We start from the raw sequence: 18519 nt of genomic DNA on the forward strand, positions 1-18519 counted from the left end.
GGACTAAGAAACAGAGAGCCCAGATGGAAGGGGCAGGGCAGAGGTGCAGGCTTTTCTCCTTGTTGCCACTAGATGGCAGTAGGGCCCCCATTGTCAGCCCCTGGGGCAAGGTCACTGACTGTCTTTGCCTTTGGCTCTAGCAAGCCAAGATCCTGGACAGACTCAATGCAAAAATAAACAATCGAAGAGCATGTTGGCTTGGTCCTTTGCTGGTCTCTCACCTGGTCTCTCATGTAGAGCAGGTGAGAGAGTGAGGGGGAAGGACCCCAAATTAGACCAGTTCTTATCCATGAAGCAGAGACCCTGAAGTCAGACTGCCTGGGTTCCAATCTTGGGCTTGGTATTTCCTAGCTGTGTGACTCTGGGAAAGTAACTTACCTTCTCTGTGCCTCAGTTTTCTCAAGTGTGAAGTGAGGCTTGTCAAAGTGTCTCCCGCAAAAGATAGGGCTGCTGGGAGGAGGGGTGCCCCCTGGTGTGCACTAAGTACAATATGAGTTTGTGGCTTTTATATTCCTGCCTCTGAGGCACTCACAGGGTAGGGGAAGGGGACACATCTGCCGGGAATGGGTAGAGCGGGGTAGGAGGAGTCCTGGCAGGGGAGCTGTTCCTATGCAATGGGCCTTGAAGAAAGGGGAGGATGGGTGGATGTGGGGTTAGGTGACTGTGGAGGTGGGGCTGGTCTCTGTCCAGGTGACAGGTGGATGGTGGAGCTGGAGGAGCCACTCCGAGCCTCCAAGGCTGGGGAGCAGGGAGGGAGGCAGATCGGTGTCCCAGGCCACACCTGTTGACTGGGGGATTAGGGTGTTAGGTCTTTGCCAGCCCTCCTCCAATAAGCCCCTCTGGGCCTGCAGGGAGAGGAGGAGCCTTGCCATGTAAACTGTATTTTTAGTTCCCTGTGCCTCTCCCCGGCTGCTATAAGACACCTCTCCCCACCCCCAGCCCTGGCCGCTTGGCTGGAAGCTCTGCGAGGACAGCTGGGGAGAAGGGGAGCTGTGGTCAGTATGACGGATGCTGAGGGGCTGGAGAGGGGCAGCCCCGGGGGGTGGGCTCCTGGGAGTCTGGAGCAAGCTTGGGGGTCCTGCTGCCCCATCAAGGGCCTTGAGCAGGTCCTGCAACTCCCAGGCCTCAGCCCTGCTCTGAGTCCTGGCCTGGTGCTGGTCCAGGAGGGTAGACTCTGCCAGGGAGGCACAAGCTAAGCTAGGGGTGGGGAGGGAGGGCCTGCGGGCAGGGGGGAGGCACTGCCCAGACTGGCCTCCAAAGGTTGATTCCCAGAAGGAGGAGGAAGACAGTAGTGAAGATCGCGGGGACTCCTGGCTTTGAGGAGCCAGAGTTCTCCTTCTTGCCACATCTTTGATCTCCCTTGGTGGTGTCTTAAGCCCAGATTTACCAAAGGGAATTGTCAGCTGCCCAAGGGCTAGCAAATTCCTAGGTCACCTAGATTGGATTTTCTGACCATAAAAATTGTGGGCCAGGTGCACAGCTGCCTGAGGGGCTCAAACCTGTGCAGGTAGGTGGGGAAATCCCCTTTGCTATAGCATTTTTTTTGTGTGCATGTGACCAGAGGTGAGAGTGGCTGGAGACTGAAGATGGCAGAGCCCGTCTTTCTCCACCAGACTGAGGCCCCCGACTTGCCTTGCCTGGGGAGGGTGCTCAGTGGAAGTCCTGGGATGTTCAGTCTGGACAAGAAAAGTCTTGGGTGAGCCTCCTCCTTCTCTTGTGAGGCAGACTCAGCTGGGCCTCTATATCCCCAAGGAGCAGGCAGAGCCACCACAAGGAAGTGCATGTGACATGGAGGCATCTTTTAGTTCGACATAAAAAAGGATTTTTAAAGCTTTAAGTAGTGAGCTCACCGCTCCCAGGAGTATTCAAGCAGATGCCAGATGGTGATCTGTAGGGAAAACTACATTTAGTGCGAAATTGGACAAAATACCATTGAAGGCCTCTTTTAGTCATAAGATACTATGGCCCTGTAACTCTAGATTTCTCTGCTTCTAGCTCTCTCTGAGTCTGGAATCTAGAACCCAAGTTTCTCGGGTGGTGAAAAGTTGAAGACTTTGACGCTGTAGAATTTTAATTATTGGGAGCCTTGAGGATGATTCTACAAGTCTCAGTTATGGATTCAAAGGATTCTGTGATATGAAAGGGAAAAAGAGGAGGTCTGACTTGATGGGATCCAGTTTTTCCCCATTGGGTATCAGACTAATGTGCCCTGCATTCGTGCATGTGTATGTGTGTGTAGCATGAGCGTGTAAGGCTGTAGAAAGTTTTGCACACAAAGGCAGCCTGGCTTTCCTATCATGTGTCCGCAGCTTCTCTGCCCCGGCCATAATGAAGGCTGTCACAGGGATAATAATAGCCCCCAAACAGAGCTGGTGACTCCAGGTAGCCATAGCAACTGTGAGGTAACGCTGCTCTGTTGTAGAGATGTGTAAGTACAAACAGATGTCGGTGCCTTCCCATTAGCTTAAAAGGTAAAACTTAAAAGGTCTGTCAACTTCAAAGCTACAGGTTTCCATGAGCACACCAGTTAATGGGGGCGCTTGCCAAGCGGGTGATAGCTTCATATTAAACACTTCAGCATCAGTAATGGGTGGATGAGATTTTAAATGCTCAGGCTGTCCCCAGACAACTCAGGAGGCCAGAGATGGGAGAAGAGCTGGGATTCGGGTAGGAATCAGCCCTGCCCCGCTCCGCACCCTCAGGGGTGTTCTGACACTCTCGGGAGGGCACAGGCCAGAGAGCATTTGAAAACCGCACACTGCGTCTCAGCCGCCAGCAGTCTCGGATGTGCCCCTCGGCCTTCCCCAGCGCACCGGGCAGGTGGCCCCGGGTCAGGTGTGGCACAGCTCAGTCCCATCTCCTTCTTTCTGTCCTCCACTCTCTCACCTCCAGCGAGTGACCAGCAATAAGGGTCAAACTGCTGAGAGTCTGAGACCGGGACAGACCCTCTCAGAATTATCTTTCCTTCTGAGGCTGAGCCTGGAACAGACTGGGGCCTCAGTACTGGGCTGTTGAATGAATGAATGAACAAAGGAACACACAGATGACTGACTGAATGAATGAATGAGATCCCCTTTGGCATCCCCATGGCTTTTTTTTTTTTTTTGTCTTTTGAGATGGAGTCTTGCTCTGTTGCCAGGCTGGAGTGCAGTGGCGCGATCTCGGCTCACTGCAACCTCCGCCTCCTGGGTTCAAGCGATTCTCCTGCCTCAGCCTCCCAAATAGCTGGGACTACAGGTGCATGCCACCACGCCCAGCTAATTTTTGTATTTTTAGTAGAGACAGGGTTTCACCATGTTAGCCCGGGTAGTGTCATCTCTTGACCTTGTGATCCACCCACCTCGGCCTCCCAAATTGCTGGGATTACAGGCGTGAGCCATCGCACCCGGCCCCCCATGGCATTTTTAGCTACTCATTTTGTTACTGCTTCTTCCACTGCTAAAGAGATGGGCCTTTGGAGGTCGGCTGGCCTAGCGTTTGGGGTTGACTTCTGGAAGGTCACTAGGGAATGGGGTGTCAGATGTGCAGCCGGTGCCTCTGACCCTTTTGGTCATTAGGAGTCAGCTGACTCCGTACACAGGACTCATTGAATGGAGACACAAGGCTCCTCCAGGGAGTGGTGGCTCCTGGCAATCCTAGAATGGTCACCAGCTAGGCTTTAGAGACCCGCACAGAGGATGTTCTGACCCAGAGTTGCACTGGGGAACTCCAAGTTTGGGGAAATTTTTTTTTTTTTTTTTTTTTGAGACAGAGTCTCACCCAGGCTGGAGTGCAGTGGCCGGATCTCAGCTCACTGCAAGCTTCGCCTCCCGGGTTCACGCCATTCTCCTGCCTCAGCCTCCCGAATAGCTGGGACTACAGGCGCTCGCCACCACGCCCGGCTAGTTTTTTGTGATTTTTTAGTAGAGACGGGGTTTCACTGTGTTAGCCAGGATGGTCTCGATCTCCTGACCTCGTGATCCGCCTGTCTCGGCCTCCCAAAGTGCTGGGATTACAGGCTTGAGCCACCGCACCCGGCCAGGGATTCTTTTAATTTAAATCTTTTTCTAGCTACATTTCCTATCTGTCCAATTCTTACCAAACATCCCTGTCCACATTCTGAAGACAGGATCTGACTGGCAGAGCTAGTAGACGCTGACTTTTCAGATGGAGCCCTGACAATGGCTTTCTCAGCTTGGCTGTGACTGGCAGCAGGTTTGGGGGAGAATCATGTGTCTCAGAACATGACTGGCCGCACCTACACCCCAGCAGGAGTGGGGCAGGGCAGTTATCTTCAAAAAGCTGTGTAGGTTGGGCAGTCGTTACTGACACATCCAGTGCAGAGCCAGGATGGCCCAAACACTGGCTTATCCTTTCCAAATCTCGTCTCCCACAGCCGTAAGGTGGGGGTGGTGCTCGCTACCTCACAGAGGTGTTGTAAAGATTAGACGTAATCTTGCCAGGGAGGCACTTTGTAAACTGTGAAGTCCTATGCAGATGGAAGGAAAGGCCTGTGCCTGCCTTGATCATAGTACTATACAAACTGTACTGTATTTTCATTCCTCTTAGTTATCTCCCTAAAGAGACTCTGAGTTCCTCGAACACAGGAATGTGTTTTATTTGATTTTGTTATCCTCAACATGTAGCAGTGTCTGAGACACAATAGGTGCTCTATCACTGTGAGATGGATGGATGGATGGAGGAACAGATGGATAGATGGATAGATGGAGGCATGGGTGAATGATGGATGGATGGAGAGATGGATGGAGGGGTCATGATGAATGGAGGGATAATGAGTGGATGGTTGAGGGGATGGGTGGATGGATGGAGGAAAGAACAGATGGATAGATGGATAGATGGAGGGATGGATGGATGGAGGGAGGGATGATGAATGGAGGGATGATGAGGGGATGGGTGGATGGATGAATGGAGGGATGGAGGAATAGATAATGGAGGAATGGGTGACTGATGGATAGATAGATGGATGGAGGGAGGGATGATGAATAGAAGGATAATGAATGGATGAATGAGGGGATGGGTGGATGGATGAATGGAGGGATGATGGGTGGATGAATGAGTTGATGTATGGATGGATGAACAGATGGATAGATGGGTAGATGGAGGGATTGGTGGATGATGGATGGATGAGTGGGTGGATAGATTAGTGAATGGATGGATAGACAAAGAGATGATGGATGGATGAATGGATGAATTAAGGGATGACAGACGGATGGATGGATGAGTAACTGGATGGACAAATGGATAAATGGATAGATGGTTGAATAAGTGAATGGATGGAAGGAGGATGCATGGATGTAAGACAAGGCTAACCATCCTCCACTCACTTTCTTTGCAAGACCTTCCACCTGATTACTCAACAAACATTTATTCAGTTCAAACTTGGCACACAGCACCATGTGAGGCCCAAGAGATACATGGGCTAATAAAACAGAGTTCCTGCCCTCCTGAAAACTGAAAAGAAGGGGCCCTGACTTCCTGGATTCAAATCCCAGCTCTGCCAGCAACTAGCTGTGCATCTGTGATGTTTCCCCACTTCCTCTCAATTAAATGGGGATAATATCAGTACTTATCACATAGGGAGGTCTTGGGGGGATTAAATGAGTTACCAAATGCCAAGTGTTTGGGACAGGGCCTGGCACCCAGCAAAGTCTCTTGTGAGTGTTGGCTGCTATTATCCTAATAGAGAAGCTGGCATGAAAACCGGGAAATAGGATGCCCCTTGGGCAATACAACAGGAACCTACACAAAGAAAGGAAAGGAGGAAGCAATGAGTTGTGTCTTGAAGGAATATGTCAAGAAAAACTTTTCAGAGGGAAACCTTTGAGCAGGGTCATGAAACCAGGAGTTCTCTAAGAGATTGTGGACTTGCCTGGGACCACCTGGCTATAAGCACAAACCATTTGGTTCCTTTCTGTCACTTCTGGCTGGGTGAGGGGTCTCTGGCAAAGGGGCAGAAGGTGCGTGAGAGGCTACGAATGGCCAGGACTGTCCCGGGGCCAGCCGGGGCGCCTGGTGGCCAAGCTTAGAAACATGACAGGTCCTCTTGGGAGGGCTGATGGCAGGGAGCGTTGGGTTTCAGGCTGCTGGCGTCGGCATCCGTGGTGCCCTTTCTGTCGGTTATGAGAGTCCAGACGGTGCCCAACCTCCTCCCCTTCTTTCCACACACACAACCACTCCACCCCCTGTGGCCTGAACTGTCCTGCCTCACCACAATGGCACCTGCCCTAAAATAGCTTCCCATGTGAGGGCTAGAGAAAGGAAAAGATTAGACCCTCCCTGGATGAGAGAGAGAAAGAGAAGGAGGGCAGGGGAGGGGGAGAGCGAGCCATTGAGGGATCTTTGTCAAGCATCCCAGAAGGTATAAAAACGCCGTTGGGGCCAGGCGGTCTCAAACCCCAGCTGTTGGGACCAGGACACCCAGTGAACCCATACTTGCTCTTTTTGTCTTCTTCAGACTGCGCCATGGGGCTCAGCGACGGGGAATGGCAGTTGGTGCTGAACGTCTGGGGGAAGGTGGAGGCTGACATCCCAAGCCACGGGCAGGAAGTCCTCATCAGGTAAAGGGAGAAATTCTATTGCCCCGGCCGCCCACACCCTAAGATCAAGGGTGTTCAGCGGCAAGATGGAAAGTTTGTACTGGGGTAGGTCAGTTGGCTGCATTAGTTAGGGGTGTTAGAACCCTCACTTGCTTTTTCTTTGCTTTTAAGTGTTAGGAATTGGGCTCAGGAGAGGGAAAGGAAGCCATTTCAGGCTCATGTCAGCAGCTGGAGGAAGCTCGAGAATCAAACCTTGGATGCTCAGAGTCCACCAGGAAGAATTTTAGAATTACAGACAGTCAGAGTTAACAAGGGCCCTGAGAGATTTTGTACAGCCACTTCTCTTACAGGATGAGGACAAAAAGGGACTGAGAAGGGGAGGACATTTCCAGAGTCACAGCCCATTAAATACTCTTAGAGTGTCAAGGTTAAGACATGGTCTTCAAGGGGAGACAGATCCGGTTCTAGACTTGGCTCTGCCACTGAGCCGCTAGGTGACCTTTGGGAAGGTACTCAACCTCTCGGAGCCTCAATTTCCTCTCCTGTACAGTGAGAGGATATCCTAATATCTACGTCCTGGAGGAGAAGTGAGAATTAAGTAAGATAATGCATGCGACAGGCCTGGCTTGGCTCCTGGCATATACTGAGTACTAGAAATGTTAGTAGCTATTACAGATGAAGCCCAGGCTAAGGACCTTTCAAAGCATCGCAATGAGAGAACAGAAGATAGAGGTTCATTAGTGACCTTTGATGTTGAGTATGTCTCCAGTTTGAGAGCTCGGAATGATGTGGTCTCCAAGTATATCCTGTCTTCTACCACAAGGACTTCCAGAATACACCACAGAAAACAAAATTCTGAGTTTCGCAAATAGAGGATGGCTGTGGTTTGTACATAGAAGTGCATCTCCTCATTGCCTTCCATCCCAAATGGTGATACGGTCTTCTCTTCTCCTGGCCCCTTCCCTCGCCATTCTGAGCTGGTTCCGTCACAAGTCTAATGGGTTATGAATCAACATTTCTGCCCCCGGGAGGAAGGAAGTGGGCTCCGGGGTTGCCACAAGTGAATGGATTGTCTTTGGCACTTTAATTTGCAGATTAGTTTCTCCTTATTTGTGAGCCAGAGCCAATTTTCCTCTTCCACTCTGTCATCCTTTGGGTCTCCCTTGGGCTTTACCCATTTCCAGCTTCCGTCTGCCTTGGGAGCATGGCTGGTCCTGGAAGCTCCGTTATCTAAAATTTGAGCCCTTAGTGGTCCGTGCTAGAAACACTTGAGGAAGGACAGTCGAGTTTACTATTGACTCTAATGGCAACATGGTGTGTTCATTATGTCTTTCTTCTCCTGTCCCTGTCATCTGGCTGCAACAGGCCCTGCTGGATTGCATAAAGTGCCGCCCCGACCAACACACACACACACACAAATTGACATCAACTCCTGGGCCACCGATTTGCCGTGTGATCTTGGACCAGTCTCTCTACCTCTGGGTCTTATTTCTCTGTTGGTTGAGCGGTGGGATTGTCTTCCACGGTCTCTGAGATCCCGTCCCACGCTCGTGCCCTAGAATTCTGAGTCCATGATGCACCTTTGCTTTTGGAGAGGAGGTAGGACAGTCAGGTGTGGAGTTAGGAGACCAGAGTTTGCAGAGCAGAGGTCTTTCCAAGGTGATTTGGGAGCTGCCAGACCTAAGGCCGTCGACTCGCATGTCTTGAAAGAGACTCAGGGTGCTGCATCATCAGGGAGGCTCAGGGAGGTTTGCCAGGGGCTGGGGGCCAGGGATAAAACATAATGCCTAGGGCTGCTGGCCCCTGAAAGGTCCTAGAGGCCTGGTGCCCTGTCACGTCTTAGGCTGTCGGACAAGCAGAGACTGTGCCAACTGGTTCTGCCCTCTCAGTGTTTGGGGTACAGGGAGGATGGCCGCCCTGGGGGCAGGGTGGAGGAGGCTCACGCCCAGGACTGCAAATGTCCCCGTGGGAGTTGGCATCTTGGCTTTGTTCTAGATACTGACTCTGGATTTTCTAACTGACCTTGAAAGGTTATGTCTCCAGCCTTCTGACTGTAAAAGAGGGCAAATTCCGTGAAGCCCAGTCTGTAAAACACTGAGGCCTTCACTGCAAGTACACGAACATCAAATTCTACAACACAGAAGCTTGGGAGGTCACTCGGAGATTCTGGCTCCAGGAGTGGGGCTTCGGAAGGAAGGGGGTTGCTAAGTGGGTTCCACACCCCAGTTTTTCCTTTCTTTACTCAAATCTTTTTTTGTTTTATTTACTTTGGCTTTTTTTTTTTTTTTTTTTTTTTTTGGAACAAAGGAGTTCAAGGCCATAAAATGTTTGAAAATCACCAGTGGTGATTTTCATCACAGGGAGGAACTGGGCCTGAGAGTCTGCACTGGTTAATGGCAGCCACAGGCAGGCCCCAAAATTCCTGGGTGATGGCGATGACAATGGTAGAGATGATGAGAGGAGAAAGACAGCAACCATTTATTCAGCACATACTGCACATACTGATTACTGGGCTCTGTGTTAAGTGTTTCACTCACTGAAGCCTGACAACAATCTTATGATGTAGATATGATTATGATCACCACATTTAACAGAGAGGTTAAGTAACTTACCCCAAGTCACACAGCAAGTAAGAGAGCAGCTGGAATTCAAATTCAGGCAGCTTGGATCCAGAATCCTTGCTCCTTTTTGTTGTTGTTGTTGAGATGGAGTCTTGCTGGGATTATAGATGCATGCCACCATGCTTGGCTAATTTTTGTATTTTTAGTAGAGACTGGGTTTTGCCATGTTGGCCAGGCTGGTCTCGAACTCCCGACCTCCGGTGATCTGCCCGCCTTGGCCTCCCAAAGTGCTGGGATTACAAGCATGACCCAATGTGCCCAGCCCAGAATCCTTGCTCTTGACCACTATGCTATACTGCCCCATGACCTTGCCACACGCAAGATGGGCTGCCATCCACACTCTGGTTCTTTTATTCTAGCAGAGCCAGAGGGGTGTTCATGGATCTGAGCGTGTGCTCCATGTTCCATGTGGGTGTCCAACTGGGCCTCAGTTCAGAGAACAGCAGGCAAACGACCTCCCTTCTCTTTGACTTGGCCTGAAGATCTGTCTGATGAACCAGGCCCACAGACGGCAGGGTTGAAGCTGGAAACACAGGCAAGCGGGGCTTTCGGAAATACTAGAGAAAACGCCTTCCGTCCATTTCCACAGGCTGAGGGGCTTCCATCTGTTCATCTTCCGGGTGGCTGTTATCAGGCAAATCCAGGAGAACGGCCTTCTGTGGCTGCCTGGGGGGATCCTGGCTGCAAGGCCTGGGCCCACAGGAGGGCAGGCAGCTGTGTGGTGCCGGAATGATCTGGTGGGTGTGGTGGCTCAGGCCTATAATCCCAGAACTTTGGGAGGCAGGATGGGAGGATTGCTTGAGTCCAGGAGTTCGAGACCAGCCTGGGCCACATAGTGAGACCTCTTCTCTACAAAAAATAAACAAAATTAGCTGGGCGTGGTGGCGGGCGCCTGTAGTCCCAGCTACTCAGGAGGCTGAGGTAGGAGGATCCCTTGGGCCCAGGAGATCGAGGCTGCAGTGAGCCGAGATCACACCACTGCACTCCAGGCTGGGCAACAGAGCGATAACCTCTCTCAAAAAAATATTAGTACAGTAAATATGAGCTCTCTCCCTGGCTGTCTGGTGCTGAGATTGGAGAGTAAGGCATTGGCGGGTCTAGACCTACACTTTTGGTTTACATATGGATGAGCCAAGATCCAGAGAGGCTGACTTCAACATCACAAAGCACATTGGCGCCAGAACTGGGACCGGAACTCAGCTTCCATAACTGTCAGTCCTATGTTCTCTTCCCTAGATATCAGAGGGCAGGAGCAGGTCCCAAAATGTCTGAGACCCCCAGCTGCCTTGTGTCCCAAATTCTTGGCCCTGTTCTGCCCCAGACAGTCTCCTTTCAGCGTCCTGACCTCGGACCATCGCCTGTGCTGCCAGGTCTTGCATCTGTCAGGCGGGAGTTCAAGGATCATTGTCGCCAGATAATAATAGTCAGGAGCTCAGGGACCCTTGGATGAAAGGTGTCAGAGACAAGCTGTCAGTGACGCACGAGGATTTGGACAGCGTCCTGGGGCACGGCGGCAGACCACGCCCAACGTGGGGGAAGGGAGTCTGTGTGGCCCAGTGGGTTTGGGGCTGGACTCACATCCCGGTTTGCACGCTTGTGTCAGGACACATGCGATCTTGGAGCAGGTGAATTGTTGATGTTATCAACAGGACACACTATTAGGAATCTAGGATCCTGGGATAGGATGGACTTTGAGATCAACAAATCCAGCCCCCTCTTCCAAACGCACAATTATTTTATCACCCAAAGGAACACACTTTCAACACCATTCTCACACACTTACTATTTGATCAATAGTCAGATCTCCCATCAGGAAGGGGGCCTAATAACTTGTTAGGTCCAACTTCGAATATGTGCACAGAGACACACACAAATGTGCACTTTGTTAAACAAAGGTGATCGGGCGCGGTGGCTCACGCCTATAATCCCAGCACTTTGGGAGGCCGAGGCGGGCGGATCATCTGAGGTTGCGAGTTCGAGACCAGCCTGGCCAACGTGGCGAAACCCCGTCTCTACTAAAAAATACAAAAAGTTAGCCGGGCGTAGTGGCACACGCCTGTAGTCCCAGCTACTTGGGGGGCTGAGGCAGGAGAATTGCTCAAACCCAGGAGGTGAAGGTTGCAGTGAACTGAGATTGCACCACTGTACTCCAGCCTGGGCAACAGAGCAAGACTCCATCTCAAAAAAGAAAACAAAAACAAAAACAAAAACAAAAAAACATGAACTCATTCTCGGGTTGAGGAGCTGAGCGTCCTGGTTGTGAAACATCCTCCGCATAAAACCCTGGGCTGGAGACTACGGGGATCAGGTGCTTCCTTGTGACAACTTCTGGGCGTGGTGGCTCAGGGCGCAAACTGGAGTGTAGCCACAGTACATACTGTGTACTTTTACGAGGATGTCATGGAGCCTGGAAACCATAAAAGAGGAGCTTTGCAAGGAACTGAAACCGTTAGACAGGAGAGAGAACCCTGAGCAGACAGGGTTGCCCCTGCCAAACATTTCAGGCTGTGGCACAAGGGAAAGGGTGGGAGTTGTGAAACTGTTTCATTTTGGGTTTGGGTCTGGGCTCTGCTGCTGGCCAGCCACGTGACCTTGGGCAAGCCACTTATCTCTGTGGTCTTCCATGAGTGAAAGGTGGAAACTCATTCCTACCCAGAGGGCACGTCTGACTCCCTTTAACCAGCACCCACCTGCTCACAGCAGGAAGGACCGAGATCTAAAGCTGGAGGTGGGTGCTCAGGGTCTCAGCAGAGGCCCCTGGGGCACCTCACCGAGTGCCTGGCAGGAGTGGGTGCCCCTGTCTCAGGGCTGGGTTGGGTTGCTCCCACCAAGATCCTTCATCGTCTGCACAGTGAGGGGACTGGGAGGTTCAGAGAGTCACAGCTTGGGCTCAAAACAAGCGACAGGTTTCTGAGTGTGAGGATTGTTCTGGAGTGGAATGGTCCTCACACGTAGGAGTGAGCCTCCTGTAGCTAGAGGTATTTAAGCAGCTGAAGGACAATCCCTAGGCAGGAAGTTGCAGAGATGGTCGCAGCGTGGACTAGAACTGCTGTTTTGGTCACTCAGACCTCACAGCCTGGCTTCTCTGGACAGCACCCCTGCAATAATGAGCTGGCAACTTTATGCCTTGGAACCTCGGTTTCCACATCTGTAAAATGGGAATAATATGAATGACTCAAAAGGAAAATGCAAGTTGAGTCTACCATAGAACCTGGCACATAGTAGGTGCTCAGCTAGTCCAGGGTCCTTCAGCCTCAGTGTTCCTGGCCCACCCACAATGCCATTCAGCCATCTCCTCTTCAGGCAACTTGGGGGAAATTGGAGTGAAACCAGCGAGCAATGCAGAGATGCTTTTTTCCTTCCTGCCCCTCATAGTAAAGAAGATGCTAATGATAATAAAATAACAATAGCAAGCATTTATATGACACTCAGTATGTGTCAGACACCCTGTTGGCACATAGCACACACTATCTCACTTAATCCTTTAGGTAGGGACAAGTTATCCCCATTCCTTGTATGAGGAAGCTGAGGCACAGAGAGGTGAAGCAAATGGCCCAGGGTCACACAGCTGGGAAGACAGGGAACTAAACTGGAGCTCTAGTCTGGCTGTCCCCAGACCTCACACTGCACCTCCCATGCCTGACTCCAGCCTTCCCTGCGCCCACAGGCTCTTTAAGGGTCACCCTGAGACTCTGGAGAAGTTTGACAAGTTCAAGCACCTGAAGTCAGAGGACGAGATGAAGGCGTCTGAGGACCTAAAGAAGCATGGCGTCACCGTGCTCACTGCCCTGGGCGGCATCCTTAAGAAGAAGGGGCATCACGAGGCGGAGATTAAGCCCCTGGCGCAGTCGCATGCCACCAAGCACAAGATCCCTGTGAAGTACCTGGAGGTAGGAGGCAGAGCCTGGGCAGGTGGGAGGATGTGGGGAAGGCCTCGGGGTGGGACAATGGGATCTGGGCTCGAGTCTCAGCTCAGCCACTAACTTGTGGGATGTCCTATGCCACTCCTCTCTGTGCCCCAGGCTTCTCATTTGTCAAGGGGACTGCCACCCACTTTGCCTTCCTCCTGGGATCGTTGAGAATGAACACCTTTAGCATTTTTAATTTAGCATGCCAAATTCACATCTTATTACCAAAGAGGAAGGGGAGAGGGGATATTGGGTGCAAAATTGGCATCCTCTCCATGGGTAGGTACCATTATCATATCCATTCGATAGATGGGGAAACTGAGGCACACAGAGGTTAAGCAGCTTGTCCATGGTCACAGAGGTGGATAACAGCAGAGCCAAGATTCAAATGCAGGTCTCCATTACTACAGAACCCCAGCCCCTGTGCCACTGGGAGTCTGGTACATGCAGGACTTACGTGGCAGGAGCTCAGCAACTGGGGCTCAATTTGGGGTGGGGTGGAACCCTACTGGTTCCAGCATCTTCACAGATGGAGAGACAAGACCTTGGTTTCCAGCACAAGCAATGGGTTTGAACCTCCTGAGATGGGTTGGAAAGTTGGGTGGATCAGGGTTGGGGGCAGGAGCCTGGGCTTCAGGTTGTGTGTCTATAACTGGTGGGAGGAGGCAATCTGGGGAGAGGAGGGAGCTGGGGATGAAGGACTACAGGGACAGATGCATGCCCCGAAGGTAGAAACAGCAGGAAGTCTGGTGCAGCAATGGGATGGGCCACAGTGAGCATTTGCTGCCATGCCTAGCACATGGTATCCATCCTCCAAGTTGCCTCATGGCCAAAACAGCTGCAAGAGCTCCAGTCACCTCTTCTATATCCCCGACTGGAAGGAGGAGAAAGAGAGGAATGCTCTCTTTTGAGGAGTTTAAGGAGTCCCAGAAATCTCATCCAACAATTTTATTTACATCTCATTGGCTGGAAGTTAGTTCTGGAGCCACCCTGTCTGCATGGGAAGCTAGGAAAGGTGGTCTATTACCCCTCCAAATACAACTAGTGTTCTGTTACCAAGGAAGAAGGGGAAATGGATATTGTGGAGGTAATTAGCAGTCTCTGCCCCAGGCACGTACCCTTCTCATCCCCATTTTACTGGTTTGGAAACTGAGAGCTCAGAGGGGTTAAGTAGCTTGCCCAAGGTCACACAGCTAATAAGCCAGGAGGTACAGTCAGATCTATGGTACTCTGGAACCAGGCTCCGAATCCACTGTGGCACAATATCACCTCTTGCTTGACAACCACCACCACCCCTCTTTAGCCTCAACCCTTGCACCCCACCCCGCAATTGTGCAGAGTCCTGCCTGCCCAGCCGCTCCACATCACCAGCCTGAACAGACAGCCCTGCACGTGAGGCCATCCCTGCCTCCCCATCTTCTCTCTGCAAATCCCTGTTCATCCACTAAGGCCCAGTGTGAAGCCATCTCCCCTACTTGGGCCCCAGGCCCACGAGGCCCTTAGCTTCTCCATCTGCCAGCGCCTCTCTGCACCGTGGTACTTTATCCTCATCCCCGGCCATAGCACTGCCAGGCTGTGTTATAATTTGTCTCTTTGCCCAGTGGTCTCCCAGCAGGCACTCAGCTCCCGAGGGGCTACCATTTCTGTGCCCCAGTGGCATGTGGTTGGTTCACCATACACTTCCAATGAGTGAGTTCTCTCTCTCGAGAGGAAGAAGCTGAGTCTTGGATAGAAAAAACCATGCAGCCAAGATATCACAACCAGTTGGCCGCTAGAACCCAGGTCTCCCTAGAACATGCTTAATCTGATGCATAACCTCTGCAAAAAATTAAGGCAGAGCCCAGGCGTCTGCTCGTCCCCCTCACGGTGGGCCGTCCTTCTGCGCTGTTCATAAGGCAGCCTCCACCTCACCGGTGGACAGATCGTCTCTCTGAGGGACTGAGGGGCTGCACAGGGTGGTGGGTGCCGAGAGAATTTTCATTTCTCAATTATGCAGTGGCCCCATTCCACTGTTTGCTAGATATGAGTGGCTCTGCATGGACTCTAGAAAGTCTGAGCTGGGGGTCCAACCAGGTCATCTGGGTGGGTGAAGTCACACATGGGGTCGGGGCATAGGTGGCCCTGGAACTTGGTTCTCTCAAGTTCTCTAAGGACAGGGCTTGCTCCATGACACCCCGAGCCCCCACTTTGTTTTGTGGCGTTCATGAAATGGAAGGTGAAGTTAAGCGTCCACCTCGATGCCTGAGTGGAGGTGTTTGTGGAGCTGTTCCTCTTTCCAAGCGGAGGGGCTTACGGGGTGTTGATGCTTCTTGAGGCCTCTCTTTGCATGTCCCCCCCCGCGACTATCCCTGCTTTATGTCACTTGCACCCTGGGGCCCTGAGAAAACGAGAAACCCAGCCTTGGTTCAGCCACTGCCTCCATTCCCAGCTTTGGCAGTGACCTGCCCACAGCCTCCTGGGCACAAATCCATCTCTGCTCTCCGCTTCCTGTGTGACCTCCGTCTGGCCACTTGTCTCCTCTGTAAAATGACACTCCTTGGTGCACCAGCCAGGGCTGCGGTTGGGATCAAATCTGGTTAACTGTTGAGAAAGCACAGCCGCATTTTACATCCACCAGTCTTTCCGTCCCTAAAGCAGCCCCATGCTACATCTCCGTTTTCCCATGCCCATCTCCGTTATCCAGGCGATGAGACCGCAGGTACTAAAGCAAATGGCAATGCTGAGGCTGATAGCAGACATTCTCCATCCTGGGAGCCAGCCATGGGTCTCAGGCCTGTCCTCTTCCTCTCTCTACTTCCCTCCCACCAGTGTTTCTGCGCTTGGTACAAAAAATAGGAGGCTGTGCTCCCAAAATAAGGGCTTTAAAACAATAACCGTATCAAGTCATTAAGTATGCAAAAATTGCACACACACAAATAGAAATAGTTCCTTTCTAGACTTTCTGATTGCAAAATCCTGAATACAATAATGAAATCTGAGCATTTCCCTTCTTTTCTGCTGCCCCCATGCGGGTGGTGCCCTGAGCTCTCACCTGACTTCAGTGGAATCCACATCCTGATGGAGTGGAGGGGGCTGTGGGTAAGAGCGTGGGCTCCGGAGCCAGCCCTCCTGGGTCCAAATGCCCCTTCCATTCAACCTCCTCTTGCCTCAGTTTCTGCATCTCTAAATCGAGGGCAGTGGTAGTATCTATCCCACAGTGGCTGTGGGGATCAAAGGGGTTCATCCATGGAGATCACACAGACTCTCACCCGGTGCCTACAAAGTGCTCAATACACGGTCCTGGAATAAAGAGAAGGTGGGAGGAGACCTGGCCCCCATCTGGCTCCTGGTTTGTCCCACCCAGGTGACCACCTTCTCTCTTCACCCTCCCTGCAGTTGATCTCGGAATCCATCATCCAAGTTCTGCAGAGCAAGCATCCCGGGGACTTCGGTGCCGACGCCCAGGGGGCCATGAACAAGGCCCTGGAGCTGTTCCGGAACGACATGGCCGCCAAGTACAAAGAGCTGGGCTTCCAGGGTTAGGCCCCTGCTGCCCCCACCCCACCCACCTGGGCCCCGGGTCCAAGAGAGGGCGGGGATCTGAGCTCGTGTAGCCGTGTAGAGTTTGCTTCTGAGTGTCTGCTTTGTTTAGTAGAGGTGGGCAGGAGCAGCTGAGGGGCTGGGGCTGGGGTGTTGAAGTTGGCTTCGCATGCCCAGCCATGGGCCTCCCTGTGGAGTGTCATCACCCTGGGAACCAGGAGTGGCCCTTGGCTCACTGTGTTCTTCATGGTTTGGGTCGGAGTTCATCGTCCTTTCTTCTAAATCCCAACCTAACTTCTTCCAACCTCCAAACTGGCTGTAACTACCCCAAATCCAAGCCATTAAGTACCCCTGACAGTAGCAGTTTTCTGATTCATCACTGGCCCCTTGAAGACAGCAGAATGTCCCTTTGCAATGAGGAGGAGATCTGGGCTGGGCGGAGCAGCTGGGGAAGCGTTTGAGTATCTGGAACATGTGTGTGCCTTCTCAGGTATGGCAGTGACTCACCTGGTTTTAATAAAACACCCTGCAACATCTCAGTCTCTGCCTGGCATTTTTCATCTCCTAGAGTAAATGACGCCCCCACCAGCACCAGCATCAAGGAAGAAATGGGGGGAAGGCAGACCCTGGTTTGTGTGTGCAGAGAGCCTCAGGGAAGAGGAGAAGGGGAGGAGGAGAAGCAGGAGGGTGAGAGGGACAGGAACCCACCCTCCTTAGGCCACCACTCAGAGGCAGGCCCACTGCAGGGCATGGGGAAATGGAGGGGACAGCCTTGGCCCCAGCCTTGGGAGCGTCTTCTCTTTGGCGGAGTGGGGAGGCAGTGAACAGACCTCTGCAATACAAGGAGAGAGTGACAGGTGCGCCGGGCTGTGGGAACCCAGAGGAGAGGGGACAGGATGAGGGAACAGATCGTCATTATGGCTGCAACACCTTCAGTAACATGGGAAGGTCACCCGGCTAGTAAGTGGTAGAGCTGGGACTCAAACTACGGCCTGGAAGGCAGCAGGGACTCCAGCCAGGGAGACAGCAAGGCGGCCAGCCAGTGGCAGCTGCTGACCTTCTGGTCACAGAGAAAGGACAGACACATGGGGAATAATTTACAAACACAGGCCAGGAGACAAAATCCATATCCGCAAAGGCAGAGTGCACGGGCAGAATATGTAAGTATCGCTGCAAGAGCCAAGAATAAAATGTTGGCATCTAATTGTGGCAGCCAGGAAGCAAGCTGCAGCAGAGGGTGAAGAAAGGGGCCTGGAAAAGGGCCTGCTGGGCTGGACCGGCCCAGGTGCCCAAGCCATGAGGGCCTAGAATGACACCACGACTCTGGGCATCATCTCTGGGAAGCCCCAAGTCCTGGGCACCATAAATCTCCAGTAGCTCCCAGAACAAGGGACCTTGAGCCCCCACGCCCTTGAGCATCTCTCGCGGGGTCCAGCCCTCCCCCTCCCCCATGATAATCGTGACCTCACTGTCCCAAACCTCAGACTAAGCGCAGGCTCACGGCTGCTGGGCAGAGCAGTGCTCCTCTGCTGGATGTGGACACGTCCCAAATCTTAGCACACTTATTTATCAGGCTGTGCACACTTATTTATCAGGCTGTGGCACTAGACAACCGCATTAAAGGGGTACCTTCTTCCTTTCTGCGCCAGGCTTTGGGAATTCGTATCCTCTGTGAAGAGGTGGGAGACAAAGCAGAGGAGTCCAGGGTGAGGGAAGCTTTTTGATATTGGAGCCTGGAGAAAAATTCCACGTACTTAGAGAGTAATTCAATTGAACACTCAGGCAATGAGCAGTTCTGTAGAGGATTCGTGTGCAGGATTTAAAGTTGAATAAACTGGGTCCCTGTCCGCAAGCCATTGACAATCTAGTCAGGGAGACAGATGTGTTCTGATAATTAAATCAGGGCAGAACACCATTAGGGATGCAGAGATGCAC

The 18519-nt window shown here is 52.0% G+C and overlaps 1 protein-coding gene and 1 long non-coding RNA gene across 3 annotated transcripts; one reads left to right on the forward strand and one right to left on the reverse strand.

Moving 5' to 3' along the window:
- Positions 1-943: 943 nt before the first annotated feature.
- On the forward strand, positions 944-17118 carry MB (myoglobin). Of its 2 annotated transcripts, none has more exons than XM_015457261.3 (4): positions 944-995; positions 6455-6557; positions 12825-13047; positions 16441-17118. In XM_015457261.3, exons 2-4 carry the CDS (start codon positions 6463-6465, stop codon positions 16585-16587), a joined length of 465 nt encoding a protein of 154 aa, XP_015312747.1. In that variant the 5' UTR covers positions 944-995; positions 6455-6462; the 3' UTR covers positions 16588-17118. The 2 variants fall into 2 exon arrangements, with proteins under 2 accessions (XP_015312747.1, XP_005567517.1); XM_005567460.5 differs by lacking the exon at positions 944-995 and adding an exon at positions 6287-6358.
- Positions 13999-18519, reverse strand: LOC141407844 (uncharacterized). Its single transcript, XR_012418798.1, has 2 exons — positions 16097-18519; positions 13999-15645 (listed from the first exon to the last, which is right to left on the reverse strand). It is a non-coding gene; the product is annotated as an uncharacterized lncRNA (long non-coding RNA).

Source organism: Macaca fascicularis, chromosome 10, assembly GCF_037993035.2.
Source record: "Macaca fascicularis isolate 582-1 chromosome 10, T2T-MFA8v1.1".
Lineage (NCBI taxonomy): Eukaryota > Metazoa > Chordata > Mammalia > Primates > Cercopithecidae > Macaca > Macaca fascicularis.